Source organism: Pangasianodon hypophthalmus, chromosome 9 (assembly GCF_027358585.1).
Source record: "Pangasianodon hypophthalmus isolate fPanHyp1 chromosome 9, fPanHyp1.pri, whole genome shotgun sequence".
Taxonomy (NCBI): Eukaryota; Metazoa; Chordata; class Actinopteri; order Siluriformes; family Pangasiidae; genus Pangasianodon; species Pangasianodon hypophthalmus.
Window position 1 is genome coordinate 9,278,308 of NC_069718.1, and position 25,595 is coordinate 9,303,902.

The 25,595-nt window shown below is 37.8% G+C and overlaps 1 protein-coding gene across 6 annotated transcripts in view; it reads left to right on the plus strand.

Annotated features, from left to right (window-relative positions):
• Nucleotides 1-23,485, plus strand: part of rgs14a (regulator of G protein signaling 14a) — a 32,911-nt gene extending 9,426 nt beyond the window's left edge. For 5 of the 6 annotated variants that reach the window (XM_026919916.3, XM_034307619.2, XM_026919918.3 and 2 more), the window contains 15 exons: nucleotides 652-744; nucleotides 5,244-5,387; nucleotides 5,522-5,668; nucleotides 6,687-6,765; nucleotides 6,854-6,957; nucleotides 7,923-8,126; nucleotides 8,374-8,468; nucleotides 8,676-8,802; nucleotides 8,948-9,029; nucleotides 9,946-10,026; nucleotides 11,782-15,284; nucleotides 17,535-17,614; nucleotides 19,854-19,925; nucleotides 21,448-21,504; nucleotides 23,245-23,485. In XM_026919916.3, coding sequence (XP_026775717.3) covers nucleotides 652-744; nucleotides 5,244-5,387; nucleotides 5,522-5,668; nucleotides 6,687-6,765; nucleotides 6,854-6,957; nucleotides 7,923-8,126; nucleotides 8,374-8,468; nucleotides 8,676-8,802; nucleotides 8,948-9,029; nucleotides 9,946-10,026; nucleotides 11,782-12,089 — 1,464 coding nt within the window. In that variant the 3' untranslated portion in view covers nucleotides 12,090-15,284; nucleotides 17,535-17,614; nucleotides 19,854-19,925; nucleotides 21,448-21,504; nucleotides 23,245-23,485. The remainder of the gene's footprint in view (nucleotides 1-651; nucleotides 745-5,243; nucleotides 5,388-5,521; nucleotides 5,669-6,686; nucleotides 6,766-6,853; nucleotides 6,958-7,922; nucleotides 8,127-8,373; nucleotides 8,469-8,675; nucleotides 8,803-8,947; nucleotides 9,030-9,945; nucleotides 10,027-11,781; nucleotides 15,285-17,534; nucleotides 17,615-19,853; nucleotides 19,926-21,447; nucleotides 21,505-23,244) is intronic. The other variant, XM_034307620.2, reaches the window with a different exon arrangement.
• The last annotated feature ends 2,110 nt before the right edge of the window (nucleotides 23,486-25,595 follow it).

The window sequence follows — 25,595 nt, forward strand, 5'->3', positions numbered from 1 at the left end:
TCTAAAAAAATGGGGCAAGAGAACTTAACATTCCTTACAAAACAAAAGAATTTCAAAGTTTCATAGTTTTGTAACTGGGTAAGTGTGTATTGTGTGGGTGCTCATCCTGCAGTGCTAAATAATTTCTCTCGATGGCATTCAGTAGAGGACATAAAGCATGTCAGCACATGCTAGGTACAATTTAATAGGTATTAAATTAATATCTGCATTCTCACTTTGCAAAATTATGACCAGCTTCCTGTTGACCTGGCCAGAAAATGAAAGTTACAGGCTGTGGGTGCAGCAAAGTTCAAACACACTTTCCTTTATGCTTATGAGAAAATTCTGCAAGGACAAAAAACTCATGTCCATCCACAAAGCCATTCTAAAAGTGCTGCAGTTAAATTATGCAAACTATAAACTGTGAGTTAGCATGCTTTTAGCTAAATAACTAGCATACTTTCAGAGCACTGAGAATAAGAAACCAACATTCTTACTCCAGTTAGAAATTTAGCTACTACTTTTAAAACAAAAAAACGAACAAAAAACAAATGTCCGTACTTCTGTGCATGCTGGAAAATATTCTAACTTCACTTTAGAACAGTTGTATGATGTCTGCTTATATAAATGAAAATGGTTTGAAATTGTTTTCTGACATAAATACATCCTCAGGCTTTTCTCAAGTCGGAGGTGAGTGCTGAGAACATCCTCTTCTGGCAGGCCTGTGAGAAGTTCCAGAAGATTCCACCTACTAATCTGGATGAGGTAGGACTGTTTTCACACAGTTATGAGTCACTCATTACTGACCTAAATTCCTACATTATATTTTTCATGGTCCATCTGTACATTTTTCAGAGCTGTTTTTCTTTTTGATTTCCAAGCACACTGATCACACCAGGTGTAGCAGCAAGTATTTATTGGTGGTATTTCGTGAACTGAAGCAGGCATTCGGTTAGAAATCTGTAGGTCAGTTTTTTCAGGCTGCTTCAATTTCACCATCAGTGAAGTTTTTCTATCAGGTGTGTTTGATTTGGAGTTGGGAATGTTTGATTCTCAGTTAGGTGTGTGTTTGATTCGGGGTCAAGTGCATTTATTTTTTCCTGAGTCGGGTGGGCATTTGATTGAGTGGCGGGTGTGACTGAACCTGAGTCTGTTGTGTTTGATTTAGAGTCAGATGTGTTTGAACGTGAGTTAGGTGTGTCTTAAGCCTGAGTCGGCAGTGTTTGATTTGGAGTCGGCAGTGTTTGATTTGGAGTCGGCAGTGTTTGATTTGGAGTCGGCAGTGTTTGATTTGGAGTCGGCAGTGTTTGATTTGGAGTCGGCAGTGTTTGATTTGGAGTCGGTTGTGTTTTGAGCCTGAGTTAGGTGTGTTTTGAGCCTGAGTTAGGTGTGTTTTGAGCCTGAGTTAGGTGTGTTTTGAGCCTGAGTTAGGTGTGTTTGATTTGGAGTCGGGTGTGTTTGAATCAGTGTCGGGTGTCCTTTGACCCTGAGTTAGGGGTGTTCAATTCAGATTTGGGTGTGTTTTATTCAGAGTCGGGTGAGTTTGTTTCGGTGTTGGGTGTGTTTTGAGCCTGAGTTAGGGGTATTTGATTCGGAGTCGGTTGTGTTTGATTCGGAGTCGGTTGTGTTTGATTCGCAGTCGGTTGTGTTTGATTCGGAGTCGGTTGTGTTTGATTCGGAGTCGGTTGTGTTTGATTCGGAGTCGGTTGTGTATTGAGCCTGAGTTAGGGGTATTTAATTCGGAGTCAAGTGTGTTTGATTCGGAGTCGGGTGTGTTTTGAGCCTGAGTCGGGTGTGTTTTGAGCCTGAGACGGGTGTATGGGAGCCTGGGTCAGATGTGTCTGAACCTGAGTAAGTTGTGTTTGATATGGAGTCGGGTGTGTTTGATTCAGAGTCTGGGGTTTTTGATTCAGACTTGGATGTGTTTGAGCCAAAGTTGGGTGTGTTTTGAGCCTGAGTCTGGTGTATATGATAGCATATGACTTCCATCATTTTCATCCTCATCAAACAATTTGGTGAGTCTTCCTGGAAGAGACCACTACCATCAGGATAGAATTGTTTCATTATAGAATAAAGGTGATCAGTCAGAAGGGCCCCTTGATGGGGACAAGTGGATGTAAATGCCAGCAAATAAATAAACACCCTCCACTTTGCTTTACTTCTGCATATCATGCAACACAGAGGAGAAAATGAAGAAAGTGTGGCACTGTGGTCGTGACTTCTTGTTTTATACATTTTCACAATCAACTGGTTTGGAGGGTTTTTTTTGAGAAACCTTTAGTTAAATGCGGATAAGCTTTAGCGTTACCCTGGGCACATGGTAGAGTCAAACTGCATTTAAAATAAGTTAGTGTTAAAGTTAGAGTCAAACTACATTTACATTTCTGTATTTTGCAGATGTTTTAATTATGTATAAATTTATTTATTTTTCCCACTTATCCAAACAGTAATTTGGATAAGAGAATATAATCCAAGAACATGTCCAGACTCATAAAATAGTCAGTTAACTTATGAATGACAATTTCCTGGTATATACAAATAACACTAATACAGCAATGAGTAACCCTCCCGGAACAAAGGTTTACCTCAAATGGTAACCACACCATAAAAAAGCACCTCCAGTTATGTGTATACACACACACAGACAGGAAGAGCTGAAGATGTTTCAATATTAATATTCACATGCTTTCATATGAGCTGAGTCTACTGGCATGTCTGAAGATTGTGAATGAAGCGGTCAACCTTAAGCATTTGTGTAAAAAGTGGTTTTATAAAACATGACGTTTTCTTATTAAATGTATAAGCAAAACTGATTTTAAAAATCTGTTTTGGTCAAATAATAATTAGTTTATAAGTGCATGCAGACCTCGAAGGCATAAAACAATTAATCTTTATTTATAGAACTTTTCTAAACTAGTTTAACAGTTCAGAAGAAAACAAGAGTTAAAATTTTATAATTAAAAGCATTTTAAGAAACAGAAAATGGAACACAAAATTTAGCAGTGACAAAGTAAATATAGTCAGTACTAATTACAAAAAAATGATAAATGAGGAACCTCTGTATCGACATGAGAATAAGAACTGACTCACTGACCTGACACTGTGTATCTGTGCTCATTCTGTGTAATCACAGCAGCATAACTGCTAACTATGGCTAGTTAGATACATAAAATACAGCATAGAGAACAAAACTATCATGAGACACAGATCAGTGGACAGTAAATCTACACAGCAATGGTGATAAACACCAAACACAACTAGTTCTTCAGTCGCTCTCGAGCCGCAGAGACTAAATTCCCTAGCAAGAAAGAAGACTCTCACATACTCATGTGCTTACTTTCTTTCTGCTAGTCACTGTGTAGCTCGACTTCTTTTGTGCCTGAGGTTGGAGTGTGGTGGTGTTAGCTGAGCTACTATAAGATGTATTAGTAGCAAGTAAATGATGTGTAGCTGTCATGTCATGTGATCATCTCATGAAATCAGTGATAGGAAACTTTTATAACCCTGGCTTTATTACCTGGCTTTGTGTGTGTGTGTGTGTGTGTGTATATATATATACATATATATACACACAGTCAGGTCCGGAAGTATTTGGACAAATATGGCATTTACCATTTAGGAATTACAGCCATTTTCAACAAAGTACCTCCATTTTCAGGGGCTCAAAGGTATTTGGACAAAGTGACATAATTGTAAATATAACCATAATTTTAATACTTGGATGAAAATCCTTTGCAATCAATGACTGCCTGAAGTCTGGAGCCCATGTTCTCAAAACTCAAATTCTGAGTTTCCTCCCTGGAGATGCTTTGCCAGGCCTTCACTGCAGCCACCTTCAGTTGCTGTTTGTTTGTGGGTCTTTCTGCCTTCAGTCTTCAGTAAGTGAAAAGCATGCTCTATTGGGTTGACATCAGGCGACTGACTTGGCCATTGAAGAATATTCCATTTCTTTGCTTTCAAAAAGTCTTGAGTTGCTTTCGCAGTATGTTTAGGATCATTATCCACGTGCACTGTGAAGCGGAATCCTATCAGTTTTGTAGCATTTGGCTGAATGTGAGCAGAGAGTATAGCCCTATACACCTCAGAATTCATCTTGCTACTTCTGTCAGCAGTCACATCATCAATAAACACCAGTGAGCCCGTTCCATTGCCCATGTCATAACACTGCCTCCACCATGTTTGACACATTATGTGGTATACTTTGTATCATGAGCTGTTCCTTTCTTTCACCATACTTTTCTCTTCCTGGTATCATTCTGGTACAAGTTAGTCTTGGTTTCATCAGTCCAAAGAATCTTATTCCAGAACATGGGATGCTTTTTTAGATGTTTTCTGGCAAAGTCTAATCTGGCTTTCCTGTTGTAAACCCTCTGTATTTACATTCACAAATTTATTGTAGATTTTGACAATGATACGCCTACCTTCTCCAGAGTATTCTTGATTTCTGTTGATGTTGTGAAGGGGTTTTTCTTCACCAAGGAAAGGATTCTGCGATCATCCACTTTAGTTGTCTTCCGTGGTCTTCCAGGCCTTTCGATGTTGTTGAGCTCACCAGTGCTTTCTTTCTTTTTAAAAATGTACCCAACTGTAGATTTGGCCACACCTAAGGTTTTTGCTATCTCTCTTATAGATTTATGTTGTTTTTTCAGCCTAATGATGGCCTCCTTCACTTGCATTGAGATCTCCTTGGACTTCATATTGGTAGCTCCAGTCGAACAGCTGCCAAATGCCAACTCAATACGTGATATCAACTCCAGACCTTTCATCTGTTTCATTTGTCTTGACGTAACGAGGGAATGGACCGCACCTGGTCAATTAACTTCTTGTCAGTCAATTGTCCAAATACCTTTGAGCCCCTGAAAATGGAAGTACTTTGCTTAAAATGGCTATAATTCCTAAATGGTAAATGCCATATTTTTGTGGAACCTCTTAAATAAATCTGAAAGTCTACACTTCAATCACAACTTGATTGTTTTATTTCAAATCCATTGTGGTGGTGTATAAAGGCAAAATCACAAAAACTCTGTCATTGTCCAAATACTTGGCCTAACTGTGTGTGTGTGTGGGTGTGTGTATATATTAATATATATATATTAGTGTGTGTGTGTGTATGTTTTACTTTAATAATACTGATTAAGGTAGTATATCATTATAATATGATATGTTGCCTTACGGCCCAGTTGGTGTTAAATCTTGTCACATTAATATAATGCCGGTGTGAACATCTGCTTGTTCTGTCTCTTCCTTTTCCTCTCGGCGTTCAGCTGAAGAAGCAAGCCCGCTCCATCTATGATCTATATCTATCTGAGAATTCCTTCAATGCTGTGAACATAGACGACACGGCACGCACTAACAAGAGCGACCTGGAGAAACCTACACCAGAAATGTTTAGCAAAGCCCAGCAACAGGTACACAACACACCCACTTGCATATGACACAACACACCCACTTGCATATGACTGTTTTGTACAATAGTCTGTGCAATCCTGAAGTCACTGAATGCCTTTCTCTCTGTCTGGGTTTTTTTCCCTTTCCTGGGCAGATCTATAAGCTGATGAAGTTTGATAGTTACGCACGGTTCGTGCGCTCTCCACTCTATCAGAACTGCATGCTGGCCAGTGTGGAGGGACGACCACTGCCTGACCTTGAGCCTCAAAATAAGTGTGTCACTCCAACCAGTGACAGGAAGGTAACACTGATTTAAATTCATTCCTTCACTTATGCTGTTACTCTGCATTCCCACAATCAAGCAGCAAAGTTACAGGTACATTTTTATTTAAATTAACGTGTGACACAGAGCCACAATTCCAGCCACAAATGACGCGGTTTATCAGGTGATTGTCAGGTGATTGAGGTGTTGAACAATTAACATGAATTACCAAGCTCACAGCTAATGTAGCTAGCTGGCATTATTGAGGGTTGGGACTGAATCTGGGTAGAAGCAGGATTGTCTCTGTTTTGATATGCATCCCTGTCTTGGCTTTCAAAAAATACAAAAAACAGAATTGTGTTCTGAGAGTCACGTATACCTGTGGCTGATCCGAACTGCAGTGCAAGCATCTGTCACTTACTCCAATGGACTTGCACATTTTTGTGACAGCATTCTGCATGGATTTTATTTTTTTCTGCATGGGAGCATCATCAGAAGTCCATGCACACACTCAGCTGGTTACCACCTGCATTTATTGAAAAACATGTAAACACAGTTTCAGATATATTACTATAATATTAAAATAAAATACATCATGTAGCTAGTGTGAACATGATCTTTAGCAACACTGATTGCTAGTGTGTTCCTTTTGCGTAATAATCGTGTATTATAAAACCAATAATATTAAGAGCATTCTGTACATTTAAGTAGTTTCATGTTCTACTGGTATTTATTTATTGAAAGAAGCAAAATAATTTGCAAATAGGATTGGCAAAAAAAATTAGTAAAATGTCTAGAAATAGACTTCATAACCTTATGTGTGTTTATTAAAAAAATTATCTAAGAATTATTCTACATTGAAGATGTGTTCACTTGCTAAGAGATCTTGTTTCCAGTCCCCAGTGAAGTAGCTACATTTTGGTCTAAGCTGAAACTGTTGTACTCAGTGTAAAATAGGGGATTAAAAACTTTTGCACTTTACTGTATGCTGTATACTGTATACACTTTAATGTGGCCTGATGTGTGTGTGTTTGTGTGTGTGTGTGTGTGTGAGCAGAGCACAAACGTGAAAACGCCATCATCTGACAGCAAAGCCAACAAAAGGAAGAAGCTTGAGAAGAGAGGATCATGGGGAGGTACTGCAGGACTGATTTGGTGTAACTTTGTGTTCTCATATCTTATGGAATCGAACAATGCCTTGTGCTAATTTTGTGTGTGTGTTAGCAGATGTATCTTACCGCCAGGTCACAGTGATGAGGCAGGAGTCTCAGATCTCCGTGAAATCCAGCAGCAGTGTGGAGTTGGGGTCACTGTCCAACAGATCAGAGGTGTGTGTGTGCAAGTATAACACACCACAAATCCTAAATGTCTGGTCAAGATTTTAATGGCGGGTTATAGTTTAAAAGAATAGTTTTTCAGCCAAGAAGAGTTTTCTTGAGTGGTTAGTTCTAAAGTTTTGCACTGGAGCTATGAAGCTAATATAATACAAGAAGCTAATGTTGGATTACATTTGGATTACATACATTGTATACATTTTAATTTTAGACTGAACTACATTGCAAAAAATTATAACCAGTTATAAGCCAGTGAAAATATCTTGAATAATGCCAAATTTATCTGATATTTCTCATTTTTAGATTATTATTAGAAAATAAATAATAAGCTTAATAATATCAGGCTTTAATTTGAATATAATTCTATTGGCAGATGATTTATCTTCTGTCTGAAAACAAAAATTGTTAAAATTGCAATTATCTGCCAATAGAAAAATTTCAATGTTGAGATGTTTAGAAATGGGCTTAATATAGTCAATATGGTATTTTTACTTATTTCTGTTTTATTTCTTTTATTTACTGTTAAGACTAGTCTTTGACTTAAAGATCTCTTGGTTAAGACACTTTATGGATGGTGTAATTTATACAGAGATTCTGAAATATTTAAAATTTAATGTATTTAAAATCAGTATGCTGCAGAATTTGATATTTTAGCAAGTAAATATATCTTGAATATGTTTGTAAACAAATCGTCTTATTCTATTGGCAGATTATCTTGCTTATTTCAAGCGTTTCTTTCTAGATTTTAAGCTTGAATTTAGTAAACATGTCTACAAATAATCTCAATGGTCTTATATTTGGTATATAATAATCTCATAATGAGATATTAGATAACTTTTCCTTTATTCAGGATATCTTTACATGCTAAGATATCACTTTTTTGCCATGTACCGCAATCAAATTCTGTTAGAAATCCTTCTGTCTGTCATTCCTGCTTTTTCTTATGGTCTCGCTCTCAGGATGGCTGCACGAGTCCTGTCAGTTCAGAGACGAGCTCGTCTGTTCGAGCGGATAAGTACTGCTGTGTGTTTATGCCCGATGGCACGGCCAGCCTGGCGCCGGCGCGAGCCGGTCTGACTCTGCGCGACATGCTGAGTGGCCTGTGTGAGAAAAGAGGCTTCCCCATGAAAGACATCGTGATCTACCTCGAGGGCAAGGATAAGGTCACACACGCACTGCCCTGATTTTAATACACAACAAGTCTGGTGTCCATTCAAAATAAATGCACTTACATAGAATTGATGTCGAGATCTGTGCTTTTCTATCAAGTAAATGACATCACGTGGGTTAAACCAATGACTCCAGCGATGATTACATTACCACAGCTTGGTGATATTGGTGTAGACTGATGGCTGATATAATCTAAGTCTTTGCAGCAGCTGAATAATGTTTTCCTGTTGTGTTGTGTAGAATGTGTGTCAGAGGCAACAGCCTCTCTCCTTGGACCAGGACAGTTCTGTCCTGCAGGATCAGCAGGTCTACCTGGAACTCAGAATAACGTTTACGTGAGTCCATCTGTCACACACAGTTTACTGAAACCTTACAGGAAACAGAAATGTATTTTCCATGGTATACACAAGATGCATTACATTAATGTAATGTATAAGTTTGCTATAAGAAATAATAGACAGATTTGACTATGTTAAAGATATTTTCACATGCTAGCTTTTTTTGTTGTGATGTGATATGATTTGTTTGTTGTGCATGTGTAGGTTGGAGATAGTGTTCACAGGAAAGACGATAGGCATCATGGCCAAATCGAGTAAGACTCTGGGAGACGCTGTGTTCTCTGTCCTACAGAAACACCAGCTCCGACCACAGGATGCCGTCATCACTGTGGTGTGTGTTGTGAAAGTTTTTTTAAATTCTGCCTTATCTGAAGAGTACCTGCTTACAGCGTTGCACTTGCTGTGGCTGTTAGAAGTTCTATATTGCGTAATAATTTCCTGTGACACCTAATAACCATGTTCTGTCTTTCTGTCAGAGTGGATCGAAAGAACCCTTAAACATGGACGCCACGGTGTTACGCCTGGCCAGCAAGACTCTCTGTCTGGACCGAGTCAAAAGTGAGTCAGCAGTCAAAGACCAAAAAAACTGACTGACATTTTGATCTTTTTGAATGTCTTTACTCTACACAAGCTCTCCTGTCTTCATGTGTTTGGCTTGTTGTATAAATATGTCAGTGTTTCAGCTCACAGACCCCTGTGGCCAAAACCCACTTCACATCCCGTTAGCTTTTCATCTCACAGAGTCTCTCGGTTCTTACAGGCCAATTACTGAGTGCTAGCACAGGAACCGTACTTCAGCCGGTTTCCTTTTTTGGCATGGTGAAAAATCTGAGTTTACTGAATTCTACTCTGTTTGAGCTTGCCCTGAAGAATGTTAAAAATGCGGTTTGTCGCTTGCTAGATCGACAACACAGGGTTAGGACAAAATGTTCCATCTAGCTTCCTAAGAGGTTTTTATGTTAGTTCCTCTGAGGAGCCCTTAATGGTTCTATGTAGAACATTACAACAGAAGAAGCTTTTGCAAATGGTGGAAATGGATCAACTTTAGCAGACTAGAATCAGTAACTTTCCAAAGAACCCTTCAACCTTTTTTGCTAAGAGTGTATTTAAGGAGCACAGGAGACTATTCCTTTAAATCTTGCAAGCCAGACTTGGATCACTTTGTTACTTGTAATGATCCTTAACATCAAATTACTCTGCGCTTTCTCCAGATTAAATCCAGTGATGAGCTTCCTTCATCATTGTTGGTCATACTTTTCAAATAAGCGACAAACTTTTCCTTCAGGAAAGTTACTTCAAAACTCCTGAACACCACCACTGGGCAATGAATTGTTTTCTTAGTTGTATATTGTATCAAACATTTATCATGCTATATTATCCGAGACATTATAAATTCCATATACATATTCCATCAGTATTACTCTGGTGGTTTAACGTGTCACTTGATTTTTGTTTTGTGCTGCTCTTGGTTCAGGTTCAGGTGGAGGTGATGTGAAGGGAAGTCCAGCTTTAGACCGAGGCAGAACGAGCACCAAGCCCAAAAATGAGATGGATGGTAAGTAGCATCAACATTCGTTTATCATTACACACCAAATAAACAGTAAAGACCATCATTGTGCTGCTAGAATATACTGCCATAGACCTTATGCTGTGTCTGCTGCTGCCATTGAGACTGTGCATTTGGTTGCTTTGTAATTAGCATTGAGATGAGTTGCTGCTAGCATACAATGCCCTAATCCTAGGCTGAGTTTATTTCTTTGACACATTTGGAGGACATTATTGTATGCTAGTAGTAGTTATCCATGTTTAGCTAATAGTCACATATAATTACCTACAATTAGTTGGCAATTTATTAGGTACACCATCCTTTCGCGATGTTACGCTTAGGGACGGAAGGATCAATTCGATATAGATTAGCCGATTAGTCAATACAGTTAGCCGATCAATAACACAAATGTAAGTCAGATCTTGCTACACGCACTGAGGGGGAAAAAGGGAAAATGGTGTGCATTGAAGTGAAAAACGTCATCAGTCTGGCAGTTTTTCATCATCTCAGACCAAGCCAATGCTAATTGCAAAGTTTGCACACTTTAAGACAAGCAAAGAATGATAACACCACTAACCCAGTGGCAGCTGGTGGTTTTTAAAAAAGGGGAAACACAGCTGTCTGCTCCCAGCACTACCAGTCAGCTAATCAACTGTACTAAGACAGACGCTAGGACCTGTTTTTGTTCAGTGACATCGGAATTAAAAATTCTTGGGCATTGGTCTGCTCTAGTGTTTCTCAGTCATGCCTCTTAAGTAAGACCATGAAAAACTTTTTGAATTTTAAGGTTAACAGCATTAACAGTGACTGCCATGTCTCGCTAAAAAGCAGCTATGCTACTCAAACGAACACAAATATTCAAACAAGACTTTTGTACTTAAAATTTATTTACATTATTTAACACTGTTACTGATTTAGGGTACTGGCTGATCAGTACTGTAACTCTGAATTTTGCAGCTGATTCAATGATTGCCATTGGCTAGGAAAACCCACCCCGGAAGCACTCATTGACTCCCAGTGAAGCCCAGAAGCCTGTTGTCCAATGAGCGTTGATCTTTGCTCCATGTAAAACACAACTATTAGCGGTGGTCCTACAGCCTTTTATGGAAGAACACTCAGGCTGTGCTGTCCACCGAAAACAGCTTGCATTAAATGAATGAATAGCATGATATTACAGTGGGATATTTGATAGTTAGATTCGCTAAAATACTGAATTTCACCAAGAGTGATGAATAAAATAGACACAATGGTAAATATTTCATTGCTACATTTTAATGAAATTTTAGGGGAGGTCGGGCTTCCCGTGTAGTTTTAAAGCAATCAGTTAAAGTAGTCACTTGAGATTACATCATACAACCGAGTACAGTGAGTGTCACAAGCTAGCAGAATTAGCCAAGATGGCTAGTACAAAACAGACAATGAGGCACCAAACTGTGCAGACCACATGTGACTGATACTAAAATGACAAGAGCCGTCCGAAAGCGAAGGAATATTTCCATCACGACCAAAGTGGTGGAATTTATTGCGCTATATTACCGGCCATTCTCATTTGTTGAGGATGTGGGTTTCTGTCAAATACTCAATATCACCTATGTTACAAGCATAGCTTTGAGCTAGCCTGGAACAGGAATGAGCATCACCTAGTGATGGACTTATTAGAAATATGTCACGACTTTTTTGTTCATAATTCATAATTCACAAATATTTTGAGTTTTTACAATTCTTCTTTCCTGCACCCTGTCTCTGATCTCTAATATCTCTCAGGTCTAGTGGAGATGCTGACCCGCGTGCAGTGTAGCCGAGCCGATGACCAACGCGGCTTATTAACCAAAGAACAATTGGAGCTGCCCTTGTTCTTACAGATTCCTGCACAGCAGAGTGAGGGAAAGAGTGAAGAGCAGAAACCTAAGAACGTACAGGACAGCTGCTCGAACAAGCACACGAAACCTGCTGAGAAAGCAGCAAATGGGGAGAAGCCCTGTATTAATGGAAATCATAAAGACTCTAATGGAGAGAAGAATAAAACAAAACAGAGTGACTGTGCAGGCTCCGCCAAGGGAACGTCACACTGAGTGTGTGAGTGTGTGAGTGTGTGAGTGTGTGAGTGTGTGTGTGAGTGTGTGAGTGTGTGAGTGTGTGAGTGTGTGAGTGTGTGAGTGTGTGAGTGTGTGAGTGTGTGAGTGTGTGAGTGTGTATATGTACATAGTATGTGTGGACCAGGCTTCATATTTAGCATATTTCCACACACATTATTTGGAAAGGACCTTAAACATTGATACTGTGTTCATTTTGAAAAGATAAAGTAGAAGCAAAGGGAACCTGGTGCAGAAACTTGAGATTTCTGTATTGTGTATTTATTTTGTATAATTAGCATTATGATCAAGCGTGCTTGTACTATATTTATTTAGTATTATTCGATGCACTTGCACATGCTTTATATGAAATTTTTATTCACTTATGATTTTTTTTCACTTGAATGAATTTGTCCTAAAAAAAGGAATGAACTCTTTGTTAAAGATTTGTGCTTAATTTAGTTTTTCGTGTGTAATTTTGTGTCGATTTTGTTCTCTGCACTGTTCCCTTTGCTCTTCAGATCTAATACAGTCTGATACTGGAAAATGAGGTGTGAATGGTCTCCATGTATAATTTATAACCTACAGTCACTTACTGTATCTATCTGATACAGAGGTGTAAATCTTGATTGAAGTGGAAGTACATGGTAAAGATTAGGGTTGAGGCAAGGTTAAAGTTTATACCATTTCTTAAAACGTCATTATAAAATAAAACAAAATCTGATCACATTTTTTATTAATCTACTTGGGGAAAGTGAAAATAATACACAGTGCTTGCAAAAGATGATTGGTTGTGGTATGAATACAATTGATATAGATTTGATTGAGCGTTTTATGTAAGGAATAAAAAATGATAGCTCCTTCTTTTATAGGAAAATATCAACAATGATGTGATGTGATGCGGCCTGATGCGAAGCAGAGTTACTGTTACCATCCGAAGGTTGATTTATTAATTTTTTTCCCCAATAACGGCATATACCGAAGTGTTTCATTCCTCTTATACCACTGCAGCTTGCCAGTGCTAACAATTTATTTACTAAAACACAACATGTACATTTTATTCATTTATAGTTAGGTTGTGGAACACCCAAGTACAAATTAGTTTCCGTTATCACTTGCGTAATTACAGCTACAAACAGTCGTTCACTCACCACACCTCTCTTTTTTTAACCCCCTCACCTGGAACTTAATAAGACAAATGCAGCTTGTCATGTTACCAAGAAACTGCAAAGCCCTCCATATTGGAAAACTGCATTATTACAAATTACAGCATTACCTCTGACTGTTACAAAGTGCTGACACTGGAGACTCCTTCCATAAATGCTAACTAAACATTCTCTCAAAGAAAACTTCACAGTATCAACAATTACCCGTGTTTTTCATTAGAATATGTGATATAATGATAGTGTATTATTACTACAGTTTATTATGATAGTGTAACTGATGTTTGAAATGATTTCAATTACAGCTGGAAATACTGTCAGAGCTGCTGTTATCTCTGACCAATCAGAATCGAGACTTCAGCAGCGCCGGAGTATAAATATAATCGATAAATAATGTGAATTTGTAACTCGTCGACAGGAGAAAAGAATTAATGTTTGAGATTGGTAGTGAGAACCTGAGAGGTCTGAAAAGGCAAAGAGTGGAAATGTAATTGTGTAAGAGTACTTATTAAATTTTTATTATATTTGATAAATTACAATCTTTCTAAGTACTTTTCACCTCTGCTGATATCTTACTATTTATCAGAATTAATATCGCATGAATTCTAGCACGGTCTGATGACCTCATCAGGGACGTTGCGCTTCCCATTTCAGTAGGAGTGAGGAACAGGTCACTTCTCTGATCTAATTGGCTGTGTTTTAATATCACTGTGTTAATAACCGTTAATTTTTTGTGCAGGAGTTCTCTAGTTAGGAACAAAAGGCAATAATGGGAACTTAGTGAGTTTCATAACTCCCACTTAAATGAGTGCTGAGATGTGAATTGTAGTTTTGTATATACTGATAGACATACTCACTAGCCAATTTAATAGGAACACCAGTACCCCTGTTCAGTAACGCAGTTCTCCAATCAGCCAATCATGTGGCAGCAGTGCAATGCATAAAAAGATGCAGATACGGGTCAAGAGCTTCAGTTAATGTTCACATCAAACATCAGAATGGGAAAATGTCATGTCAGTGTCTTTGACAATAGCATGGTTATTGGTATTTCAGAAACTGCTGATCTTGTGGGATTTTCGCACACAACATTCAAAATGGTGTGAGAAAAAAACCAAAAAAAAAAACAAAAAACAGTGTGCTACAGTTCTGTGGGCAGAAATGGCTTGTTAATGAGAGAAGTCAGAGGCAAAAGGATTGTAGCTCAGTGGTTAAGCTTTTGGACTACTGATTGGAAAGTGATGCGTTCAAGCTGCCACTGCTGGTCCCCTGAGCACGACCCTAAACTCTCAACTGCTTAGTTGTATAAATGAGATAAATGTAAGTTGTTCTGGATAAGGGTGTATGCCAAATGCCATAAATGTAAAATGGCCAGACTGGTTTGAGCTGACAGGTGGACTACAGTAACTCAAATAAACTCTTTACAATCATGGTGAGCAGAAAAGCATCTCAGAATGCACAAGACATTAGATCTTGAGGCAGATGGGCTACAACAGCAGAAGACCACATTGCTCTACTCCTGACAGCCAAGAACAGAAAGCTGAGGCTGCAGTGAGCACAGACTCACCATATCTTCAACCCTGCCGTTTTGGTGAGTCTGTGCTTCTTTCTGTTTGATGGCAACATTAACCCGAACCTCTTGACCTGTATGTAGGTGTATACGTGTTCCTATTAAACTGTTCTGGTGAATGAATGCAGTCTATATAAACACGCACTTAAAAACATCTTGAAATGATAAGGATCTATCTTTTCTTTTTTGTGGGGAAAAAAATGACATTTTGTCCAACCCACTTACACGCATACGCACACAAAACCACACTAACAGCCACCATCACCGTCACTGTGTGTCTCGACTGGTGGGTGTGTGCACTTGTCATGCATGTCTGTGAAATTATGAATGGACAGAGAGTGTGGTGTGGTGTGAGAGAGACGCAGAGGAAGGGAGGGATGGAGAGAGGAAAGGCGTATCACTAGAGACATAGAATTATCATCATCTGGCAGCACAGCCTCTCTGTCAAAGGTGGGGAAAGAGACGGTAAGAATCATCCTTTTTCCTCTTTATTATATTCCTTAATTCTTTGAATAATTTACTGTGCATGTATTTGTGCAATGCAGAATGCTTTAAAAGTACAGAATGTAATTTTTCCAGTGTGTAATTGTGACTCTGCCTTATTAATATGTGCCTGCATGATCACCTGTGTGTGTGTGTGTGTGTGTGTGTATGAGTCAGTCATATGTGTTGATCTGAGTATTTGTATTCACCATTGGTTTCAAGATCAATGAAGGGCAAGCAGACAGGCAGAACATGTGTGTATGAGTGTGTGGGTGGAGACCGATACACGGACATACGGGAGGCGATTTGCTTGGCTATGACTCGGTATGCTCGAGTGGTATTGATGTTACCCAGTGCAGAGTCAGATTGGGTCCATTCATCCTCAGCAGGCAGGTAGCACCTCAGCAGAATTCACAATAGAAATTCTATTACATTTAAGAGATGTTTTCCAAGGTACATGTTCTTTATAGATGAAAATGCATGGGTAAGATGAAAAATAATCAGTCAGCTGGGAGCCTGAGGGGCTGCGATTTAATTTTTTTTTCCAGTCTGATGGATAGACTGTAGGCATAGGTACTATATACCCTCTTAAATCCACCTTGGAATTATAAGGATATACAGTTACTTAATGATTTAAATGTATTATATACATGCCACTGAGATCATCATAAAATTTAAGGGATTTTGCATTAAAATATTATTTGAAAATGTCAAAATTAGAAACAATGTATCTGCTTTGACTTTAGTGAGGGTTAAAGATTTTATGGCTCGATATCCTAAAACCACAGATTTTATTTGCACACGTGTGTGGAGCTTCCCCTTTTCCTGTGGACTGATCATTGTCTTTATGTGTCTTTTTAAGCGACACTAGGTTTATATACGTGTGTGTGTGTGTGTGTGTGGGTGTGTGTGTGTGAGTGAGAGAGAGAGAGAGAGAGACTGAATGAGTGATCTGGACTCTGAACACACTTCCATACCATTCATCTACATGAATAATTTAACAAATGCACACATGACATTTAAATATTGATGTGTAAGTGCATGATGTGTAAGTGTGAGTTAGTGTTGTCAAAGTCATTGTTGAGTGTGAAACTCCATCCAGTATTTCAAGTATTTCAAGGCCTGGCATAGTGCATTGTATGTTTGTACATTCATATATACAGCAATCAGGAGCACATATTTAACATAGTCTATATAAAATACTCTAAGATGTCTTCTCCTTTTTTGCTGTATGAATGCACAAAAACCAAACCAAACTCTAAATAAATCATTAGAAAAATGGAGAATGAAAAAAATGACACTACATGCAACACAAAACAGATTACAGATATGACTGACTAGCCTGAGGGTGGAGAAGGTTGGCAGGGGTGTGGATGGAGTGGTGGCAAGTAAAACTAGGGCACCAAATAGGTCATGGCTACATCTGTGGTCAGACACTAGGGCTTTATATTCTTTATCTCTGCATCATGGTTCTGAGATCACCATTTAGTTTTCTGAAGGAATAAAATAAAATCTCATTACACCTACAAGGCCGAATAACATTGGTACAGTAGGAGTGTAATTGAAATATTTCCACTTCCTGTGTTCATTCAGATCACAAAGAACCCATTAGAGCAAACATAAAATGATAAAATGAGTCATTCAGATTGCATGACTGTATAACGATGTGAGGTTCATCATTTTTGAGCGTTATCTACATTGTGAAAGTGTGAGTGAATTTAAATGATTCTTTCCCCATAATAACTTGCCCTCTGGTGAACAGTAGGACTTCTGAATTTCTAATTACCATTTGTGTGTGTGTGTGCGCGTGTGCGTGAGATAATTTAATATTTGGAGTCACTCTCTTGTGTTTCCATGGTGACCTGGCCTCTGTTATTACCATTTGTCCCCTCTGGCCTTGGCAGATCAATGCTCATACTCATAATCATGTATACATTGACACCTATGCTGCCTTTTTATATATTATGCAAGGGCTTTACTTTTTACAGCTTATTACTTAAGTAGCACATTTTTAATCTATGCTTATGTGCATATATTTTATCATTAATCTACATCCATCCTACATTAGCTAAACATCTTACTGCTGCTAAACATGTCTGAATGGTTAAGACCGAATCAAAAGAGCAGGTGACCTCTAGTGGTGATGGATTGCATGTCCCTACATTGTGACATTTGTGCGTTCTTATTTCATTAAATGCTTGTTAATGCGCTTTTGCTTTCTCACACTGATAGGCCCTGAGCGAGTGTTAAAGATAAAGAGTGTCCCTTCTCCCTCCAGCACCCTCCAGCACTTGTCCAACATGGAGCAGAAGGTAAGCAAAGAGATTTGGATCCAAAACATACAAATAAAAATATCAAACAGCAAAAAAATGGATTTGTTTTTTAAAATTTATGTTGCAACACTCTTTTATCTCACCTTCTTACTGTGATTACCATGGACTGGTATCTGATTTTAAATTCATTAACCAGAATCATAGACAAAGAAAACTGTTTCATCAATATACCTTTGAGATTATAAATTATGATATTAAAACTCTGGGAGAGTAAATTTTTTTCCCACCCTTTCCATATATATACATATATACATAAATATATATAATGTGCAAATAGTACAGTAAATTATGCAATAAAATGTACATGAGAAAAAAAAAAACATTTGCAGTGCTGCTTTCCAGAGCGGCTTCAGGAAAATACTACATGGCATGTACGCAATATTTACCACCCAGAAACATATAACTGTCTTTTTTTCTCCCATGTGAGCATTTGGGTCCTGCGAGGTGTGATCTACGGTGAATTATAGTAAGCATGGTAAAAAGACATCCAAGTTCAGTTGGAATACAGAATAGGTTGAGTTACAGTAAGCCATAGTTCTCAAAATGGTGTCCAGGGATCTGTGAACCAAAGCCAGAGGGTTTGTGATTTTGTAGAAATCAGAACCTACCATTTTCCAAGCTGTCTATAAATAATATCAACATGAATCTAATGACAATTGTATAATATGTGTTCTAGGTGGGGAAAGTTGAGAAAAAAACTTTATGGTTCCAATAAATAGCTAAAATGTCTTTTATTTTACAGTTAAAACTGGCATAAGGAGTAGCTGTGTCTCAAATCACACACAAATTATACTTTTTGTTTGGATTAAACCCATTAAATTAAAATTGGATAATAACTATAAGACTAAATAAAATAACTTTCATAACAGTGGGATGTTTTCTTCCCTCCACTGAATTAAAATAAAAACTGCGTACACCCTGGCTATGCTTCATGGCCCCCTGGTGAATCCCCTGATGACTCCATTTTGAGAATCATGGACCTATAGGATATAGTGAGTCTTTAAAACTCATTTGGGATTCATAATTGGACATTAAGGACTGTTGTACCTTTAAGGGTCTGTTTATATTTTACCTTGTTGAACTGTACAGTACTTTTTTCTTTTTGCATGTAATGAGTTCAGACCAGGGCTCATCAGCGTGTCTGTACACGTTGAACCCTGGGACTGAAACTGGGGAAGCAATTCTCACAGTCTAATATTACTCAAGGCCTCTTGTATCCTACCTTTCTGAAAATGGTGAAAAATGCTTTTAATATGTTGTGGGAAGAGTTTGAAACATGGATTGAAGTATTATTCTAACAATAAAACTGTACACACTCTGTGTTTTCATCATTAACAAGGCAAGACACTGATGTGATGTTAGAAATGACCTACTATAAAACTGTCACTATGGCACACCTTTGTGACTTTGTCATAGTCCCATAAGGCCAAGCCCACCTGTATTTATTGTCGATACTGAGTTCTGAATCTCTAAGATTAAAAGAAGTGACGAAAATGTTTGTGTGAAAAAAAACCCATCATGATGATGATGATGACCCGTGGTTCATATTAAGAAATACAAACAAATGTACTAAATGTAGTACAGTAAAAGGCCCTGGGTGCTGGAATATATTTTAAATGTGCAACAAGAAATGGACACTTTTATCATTTAACATGACCCATCATGCACCATGGCGCAAAAGGGAAGATGCTTGTAGCAGATAACTGACAGAACCAGCATGACTACCAATAAGGCGTGTAGAGAGTTCAACTGAGGTGTTGCTTTGGTGTCTGTCGTAAAACTGTAACAGGGTTTGAAGATTCCTTAGAAGAAGAAAAAAAATCAGAACATTTTAATGGACTCCACCCTCAACTGGAAAAGTATTTATTTATTTATTTATTTATTTTGAGGAAGAGGTTCACCTTCACCTTACGGGAAGCAGAGGGCTCTAAAAAATAACTGCTTCTTTCCATACAGGACTGGTATGCTGGTATTTGAACAGGCATCTTTTGTTTACTATGCTGTATTATTAAGTACACATCTCCACATAATAAATATTTCTATGTATTAATATGCAATTTGGGATAAACTGACGATGAGGTTGTTTAGCTCCTGCAGAAAACAGTGGCAAACTGTTGATGTCTGAAATTGGGAAAAAAAATCATTATAAATGATTTAATAATTAAAAACATTTTATTCCCTCCACGAACACTTTTTAAATAGTCTTCTATTTCCTCAGACAACGTCACCTCAGAAGCATATGGTGAAGAGCAGGTCCAAGTCTACAGAAGAAATCCAGCAAGCCAAGAAGGTGAGTGATTGTGGTATAGCACTCGGTCACTTGTGCTTTCTGATTTTCTTTTTTGACTAATTGGCCACCCACTGGTAAATTAAAGCTACCAGCAGACAAGCTCAATTTAAACAGTGACACTGATGGATAATCTAACTGCTCATCTAATAATAAAAAAGGGTGTGTATGTGTGCTTTGTGTGTACATGTTCTTGTCACTCAGCTTGACATGCCATTTTATCCCATGACCAGTTCTGTAACTTGTGCTTTCTATACAGTTTATTCATCCACTTCATTTATTCTAATGTGGTCACCTGGATTTGAAAAGTGAACCAAAAAGACATGCAGTATTTGCATTTAACTTATTATATTTTAAATTAATTTAACATTCAAATGAAACAAAATAAGAATAAATTGATGTGTGGTGATGTAGGGTGGTGGGGTGTCAAATTAAAGTGGCAGTGCAAACATTGTCAACAGTGTAAACATTGTAAACAGCGATAAAATGAACAGGGATATACAGTATTGTAAAGAGTAATTATAAGAAAAGGAAAGAACAGGGAAAAATGAATAGAAGTAAATTGCCAGTGCATATGGATATGAATAGTGGATGGTGGTAAAGTTCACATAGCAGCAAATAGCAATAACAGCAGCTCTGACAATAGTGCAGCTGTAATTCAAATAACAGGTGTATATTACTGCATTTATTCTATGTTATCATTTCTATAGTAACCGCTAATTCAGAGGAAGTTGTCCATATAACCTACGACTGATAAAAAATGTTGTATAATCAATATTTGGGATGGTAAAACTTTCTGTAAGGAGATGGTTATTTTGCATTTATGGAAGGAGTCTCCAATATCAGCTCTGTGAGTTTTAGTCTTCAGGACAGAGGGCTTTTGTATTTTCTGTCTTCTCAGTAGCATGACAAGCACTATTTTAATAATAATAATAATAATAATAATAATAATAATAATAATAATAATAATAATTTTTGGTCTTATTAACTTCAAGAGGTAGACGAAAAGAGTGAGGGAATGACTGTTTATAGCTGTTAGAAAGCAAGTGATAACAAGAACTAATTCTAATTAATAATAAATAATTACTAATAAAAGGAGTGTTATGGATGTTCCACAACATTAACTATATCTATAAATGAATAAAAATTATAATGTTATTTTTTAATTAAAAAAAAAACACACTAGTTGGCAGATTGCTGTGCTATAAGACATACTGCTTTATTGCACAATAATCAGCGCTGGAGTGGTAACAGTAACTCCGCTTCATCACACCACCCCTCTGGTTATTTTTCTATCACTGCATGCTCGGTCATGTTTTATTCCTCACTTGGAGAAGCAACAAGTTGAACCTGTAGACAGTTACTGTTTCATTTAGAAAAAAATGCTAACAGGTCACAGTGGGTTAAGAGCTGCATGGTTCATTTCAAGTCCAGATAAGCATACTTTTGTTTCATATACAGTATTCAAATTAGAATGAAATATTTATTGATATTGTATTTCTCTTGTGATCTTTTAATTTTTCAGGCCTTCTACATACCGCAGAAGTCCCTTCCTGGTGGATCAGATTTAGATAAAGTGAAGGTGAAGTGAACTACAGTTCAACTAAGGACAAGTCAGAAAAATCCCAAATGCTCTTCCGCATTTTAGTTATTATTCTTTACAGACTAGCCAATACAGTGTGTCAATAATTACTGCTGCTGTACAGTGAGGTCATTGTCTCTTTCTAAAAGTTAACCATGGTTTTTGAGGTCAAGAGGAAACAATGTTTACTGTGGTACAATTGTTATACCACTAAGATTATCACTCTAGTAAACAAAATTAAACTGCTTAAACTACAAAGAAAAAAAGACCAGTGGAGTTTCAGAAATGTTTTTTTTTTAATTTACTGTTACATATTAAAGTTTCTCTAAAAACAAATTTAGTCAGCTTGTTGTGCCAGTGGGAAACAAGAGCTGTAACATAAATCAAAGATGCCAGACACCAGATTTGTCAGTTTCATGTGAATGTACTGAAAAATATAGAAAACAAGCTACTGGCAGAGAATAGCTATCATGATAAATAACGCCAGAATGATAAACAAAACGAGCGCTCACTGAGATTTTTTAAAGTACCTTCCCTATTCCAAAAAAAAAAAAAAAAAATCTACACCACCTCCCTTTCTCCCTTTCTAAATAAAACATTAGAAAAAGACATGCTCCAAAAAGAAAACGCACCCCTGCAGTGGCCAGGCAGCTATAAAGCGTGCATTTATTTGGTATTTACAGATGTGTATATATATATATATGTATATATATATATATATATATATATATATACATACACACACACACATATATATATATACACAAAGAAGCTGATAAAATGTTAACACACCATGGGGTCCAAAAGACTAGTGAAATTCTTCTATTTTGCATTCTTTTCTAATTTAATACAACAATTTTCATTATAAATAATATTATTTTATTATACTATTAACTTGAGTAAATAAAAGTGCAATCTTTGAAATATTTCTATGAATTTCAGAGTTAGTACAGAGTTTGGTACGTCCCCTTTTTGCTTTAATGACAGTGTGCACTCGAGCTGGCTTGGACTCCACAAGTTTGCGCAAAACCTTACGATCCATTTAGATCAAATCAGATCACGTGTCTGATCATGTGCTTCAGTAGAAGAGATTAGACATGAAGAAAATTTGACCTTTTGTATAAAGCAGTTACCATGGTCCATATCACACATTTACTTATATTTAAATAGGGACCTAGAAATAGTGCAGAATCTTGAATATTAAATATTCAAGATATTGGACACTGACTTTCTGTGTTTTAAATATTTCAGCATTCTAAAACTGTTTATTTCCAATTTTAAAAGTAAAAAAAATCCCAGATTTTGAATGTGGTCTCACACTTTTGGACCCCACTGTATCTGAAGTATAGGTGAGAAAATAGGTTGTATACACAGTTTACAGAGCTAGCATAAAGCTATAGTATGCACAGTTTAAGGGTTGTACAAAAGCTAGCATAATGCTGTATTAAAGTTCAAAAGCTAGCATGGAGCAAAGAAATGAGTTCTGACCATAGCAGAGTCCCAACTAACTACTGTATTTTAGGTGAGCAGAATGTTTTCTGAATGTTGCACTTGGAGTAAATAAGTTACCATGAAATACTGCACTAAAATCATTGTAGTATCATTCTTTAGAGTTTAATAATCATACTGTACTGTAGTTACCATAATGCACCACAGCATCACTATAGTAAATGATTAGGGTAGTGTAACACAAGAATGTGTGGTAATTGCAAGGTATTGTGTGTGTTCATCTCATTTTAGGAGGGTCAGGAAGAATCCGAACCCCCCACGTCAGCCTCAGAAGAGTTCAAGTAATATACAGGAGCCTGGAACAATGCGAATACAGACACACACACAAACACACACACACTAAATATACACATGTATATCGCAGACACAATTCAGACACACTTCTCCATGTCTGTGCTAAGGCAAACTGTGACTGCTTCACATATCAACTGAATGTGTTTCAATAAAGTACATGTAATTCATTTGGTGCTCATATACAGTCGACTCCAAAATTATTGGCGCCCTTCATGACCATGAGCCCCGTATGCTCACGCATCCTCATACATCTAGCATGTTTTAGAAATTTGTCCCTTCTTTTCTGTTGTGTCCCTGATTGTGCTTAATAGTCTATTTAACTGTTCATGTATTTTCTATATCCATTACCTGGCTTGTGTAGCTCAACAACCAATCTGTATAAAGAATTATAAATCAGGACAGTACACAGTATAAAAGCAAATGTGTGCATCATGGTTACAGAGGTTTATGTATTTTGTTAAAAAAAAAAAAGGAGGACATAAATTAGACCATTTTTCAGGTTTTTATTTTTGTTTCATCTGAAGACAAGCCATGACAAATGCTCCAAGACACTTGGAAAAACCTACCAGCCAATCTCCTTATTTATTTATTTATTTATTTATTTATTTGTCTGTCTATCTATCTATCTATCTATTAGAAATACATACATATTTAAAAAAGGAATTGATGAGAGTGATTTATTGCTTAAAGAAATCCAAGTAGTTGTTCTTTTGCTTAGGTGGAAAATTAATATCATCATGTGATGTAATTTTAGCTCGGGAGCAGCAGGTAACTTTGCTGCTTCACAGCACCAGAGTTCTCAGTTCAATCCCTAGCTCGGGTTATTTTCTGTGTGGAGGTTCTGTAGATCCATGTGGGTTCTCCAGTCTCCAGAGTTCTCCAGTTTTGTGCCACTTCCCAAAAACATGCCAGTAGGTGGAATGGGTATGCTAAACTGGCTCTAGGTGTGAATGTGTGTGTGTGTGTGTGTGTGTGTGTGTATGGTGCACTGTGATGGACTGGCGTCTTCTCCAGAATCTATTCCCACATTGCATCCAAAAACCCATGTATAGGCATGGTCACTGTAGTTGTTGAGTTGTTGCGATGTTGATTATATTGTATTTATGGGTTTGAGGAGGCGGTGTTACTTTTCAAAGATGCTCTGTAGGCTAGTGTTCAAAATAAACCTGTTAAATACAAGGTGTTTGCAGTGTATTTAAAGCGTTCAGTATATATATATATATATATATATATATATATATATATATATATATATATATATATATATACAACCTGCCTAATATTGTGTTGGTCCCCTTTTGCTGCCAAAACAGCCCTGACCTGTCGAGGTATGGACTCCACTAGAAGGAGTCCACCTGAAGGTGTGCTGTGGTATCTGGCACAAAGACGTTAACAGCAGATCCTTTAAGTCCTGTAAGTTGTGAGGTGGGGCCTCCATGGATCGGACTTGATGGCCAGCACACCCCACAGATGTTCGATTGGATTGAGATCTGGGGAATTTGGAGGCCAAGTCCTTGAACTCTTTGTCATGTTCCTGAAACCATTCCTGAACAATTTTTACAGTGTGGCAGGGAGCATTATCCTGCTGAAAGAGGTCACTTCCATTAGGGAATACCGTTGCCATGAAGGGGTGTACCTGGTCTGCAACAATGTTTAGGTAGGTGTCAAAATAGCATCCACATGAATGCAAGAACCCAAAGTTTCCCAGCAGAACATTGCCTCAGGTAAACGATGCACACACACCTGGCCTTCCACATGATGTAAAAGAAAAAGTGATTTATCGGACCAGGCCACCTTCTTCCATTGCTCCGTGGTTCAGTTCTGATGCTCACCTGTCCATTGTAGGCACTTTTGGCAGTGGACAGAGGTCAGCATGGGCACTCTGATAGGTTTGTGGCTACACAGCCCCATACGCAGCAAGCTGTGATGCACTGTGTGTTCTGATACCTTTCTATCATAGCCAGCTTTAACTTTTCAGCAATTTGTGCTACAATAGCTCTTCTGTGGGATCAGACTAGACAGACTAGCCTTCACTCTCCACGCGCATCAGTGAGCCTTGGGCGCCCATGACCCTGTCGCTAGTTCACCGGTTGTCCTTCCTTGGACCACTTTTGGTAGGTACAAACCACTGCATACCGGGAACACCCCACAAGACCTGCCGTTTTAAAGATGCTCTGACCCAGTCATCTAGCCATCACAATTTGGCCCTTGTCAAAGTCTCTCTAATCCTTACGCTTGCCCATTTTTCCTGTTTCCAACACATCAACTTCGAGAACCGACTGGTCACT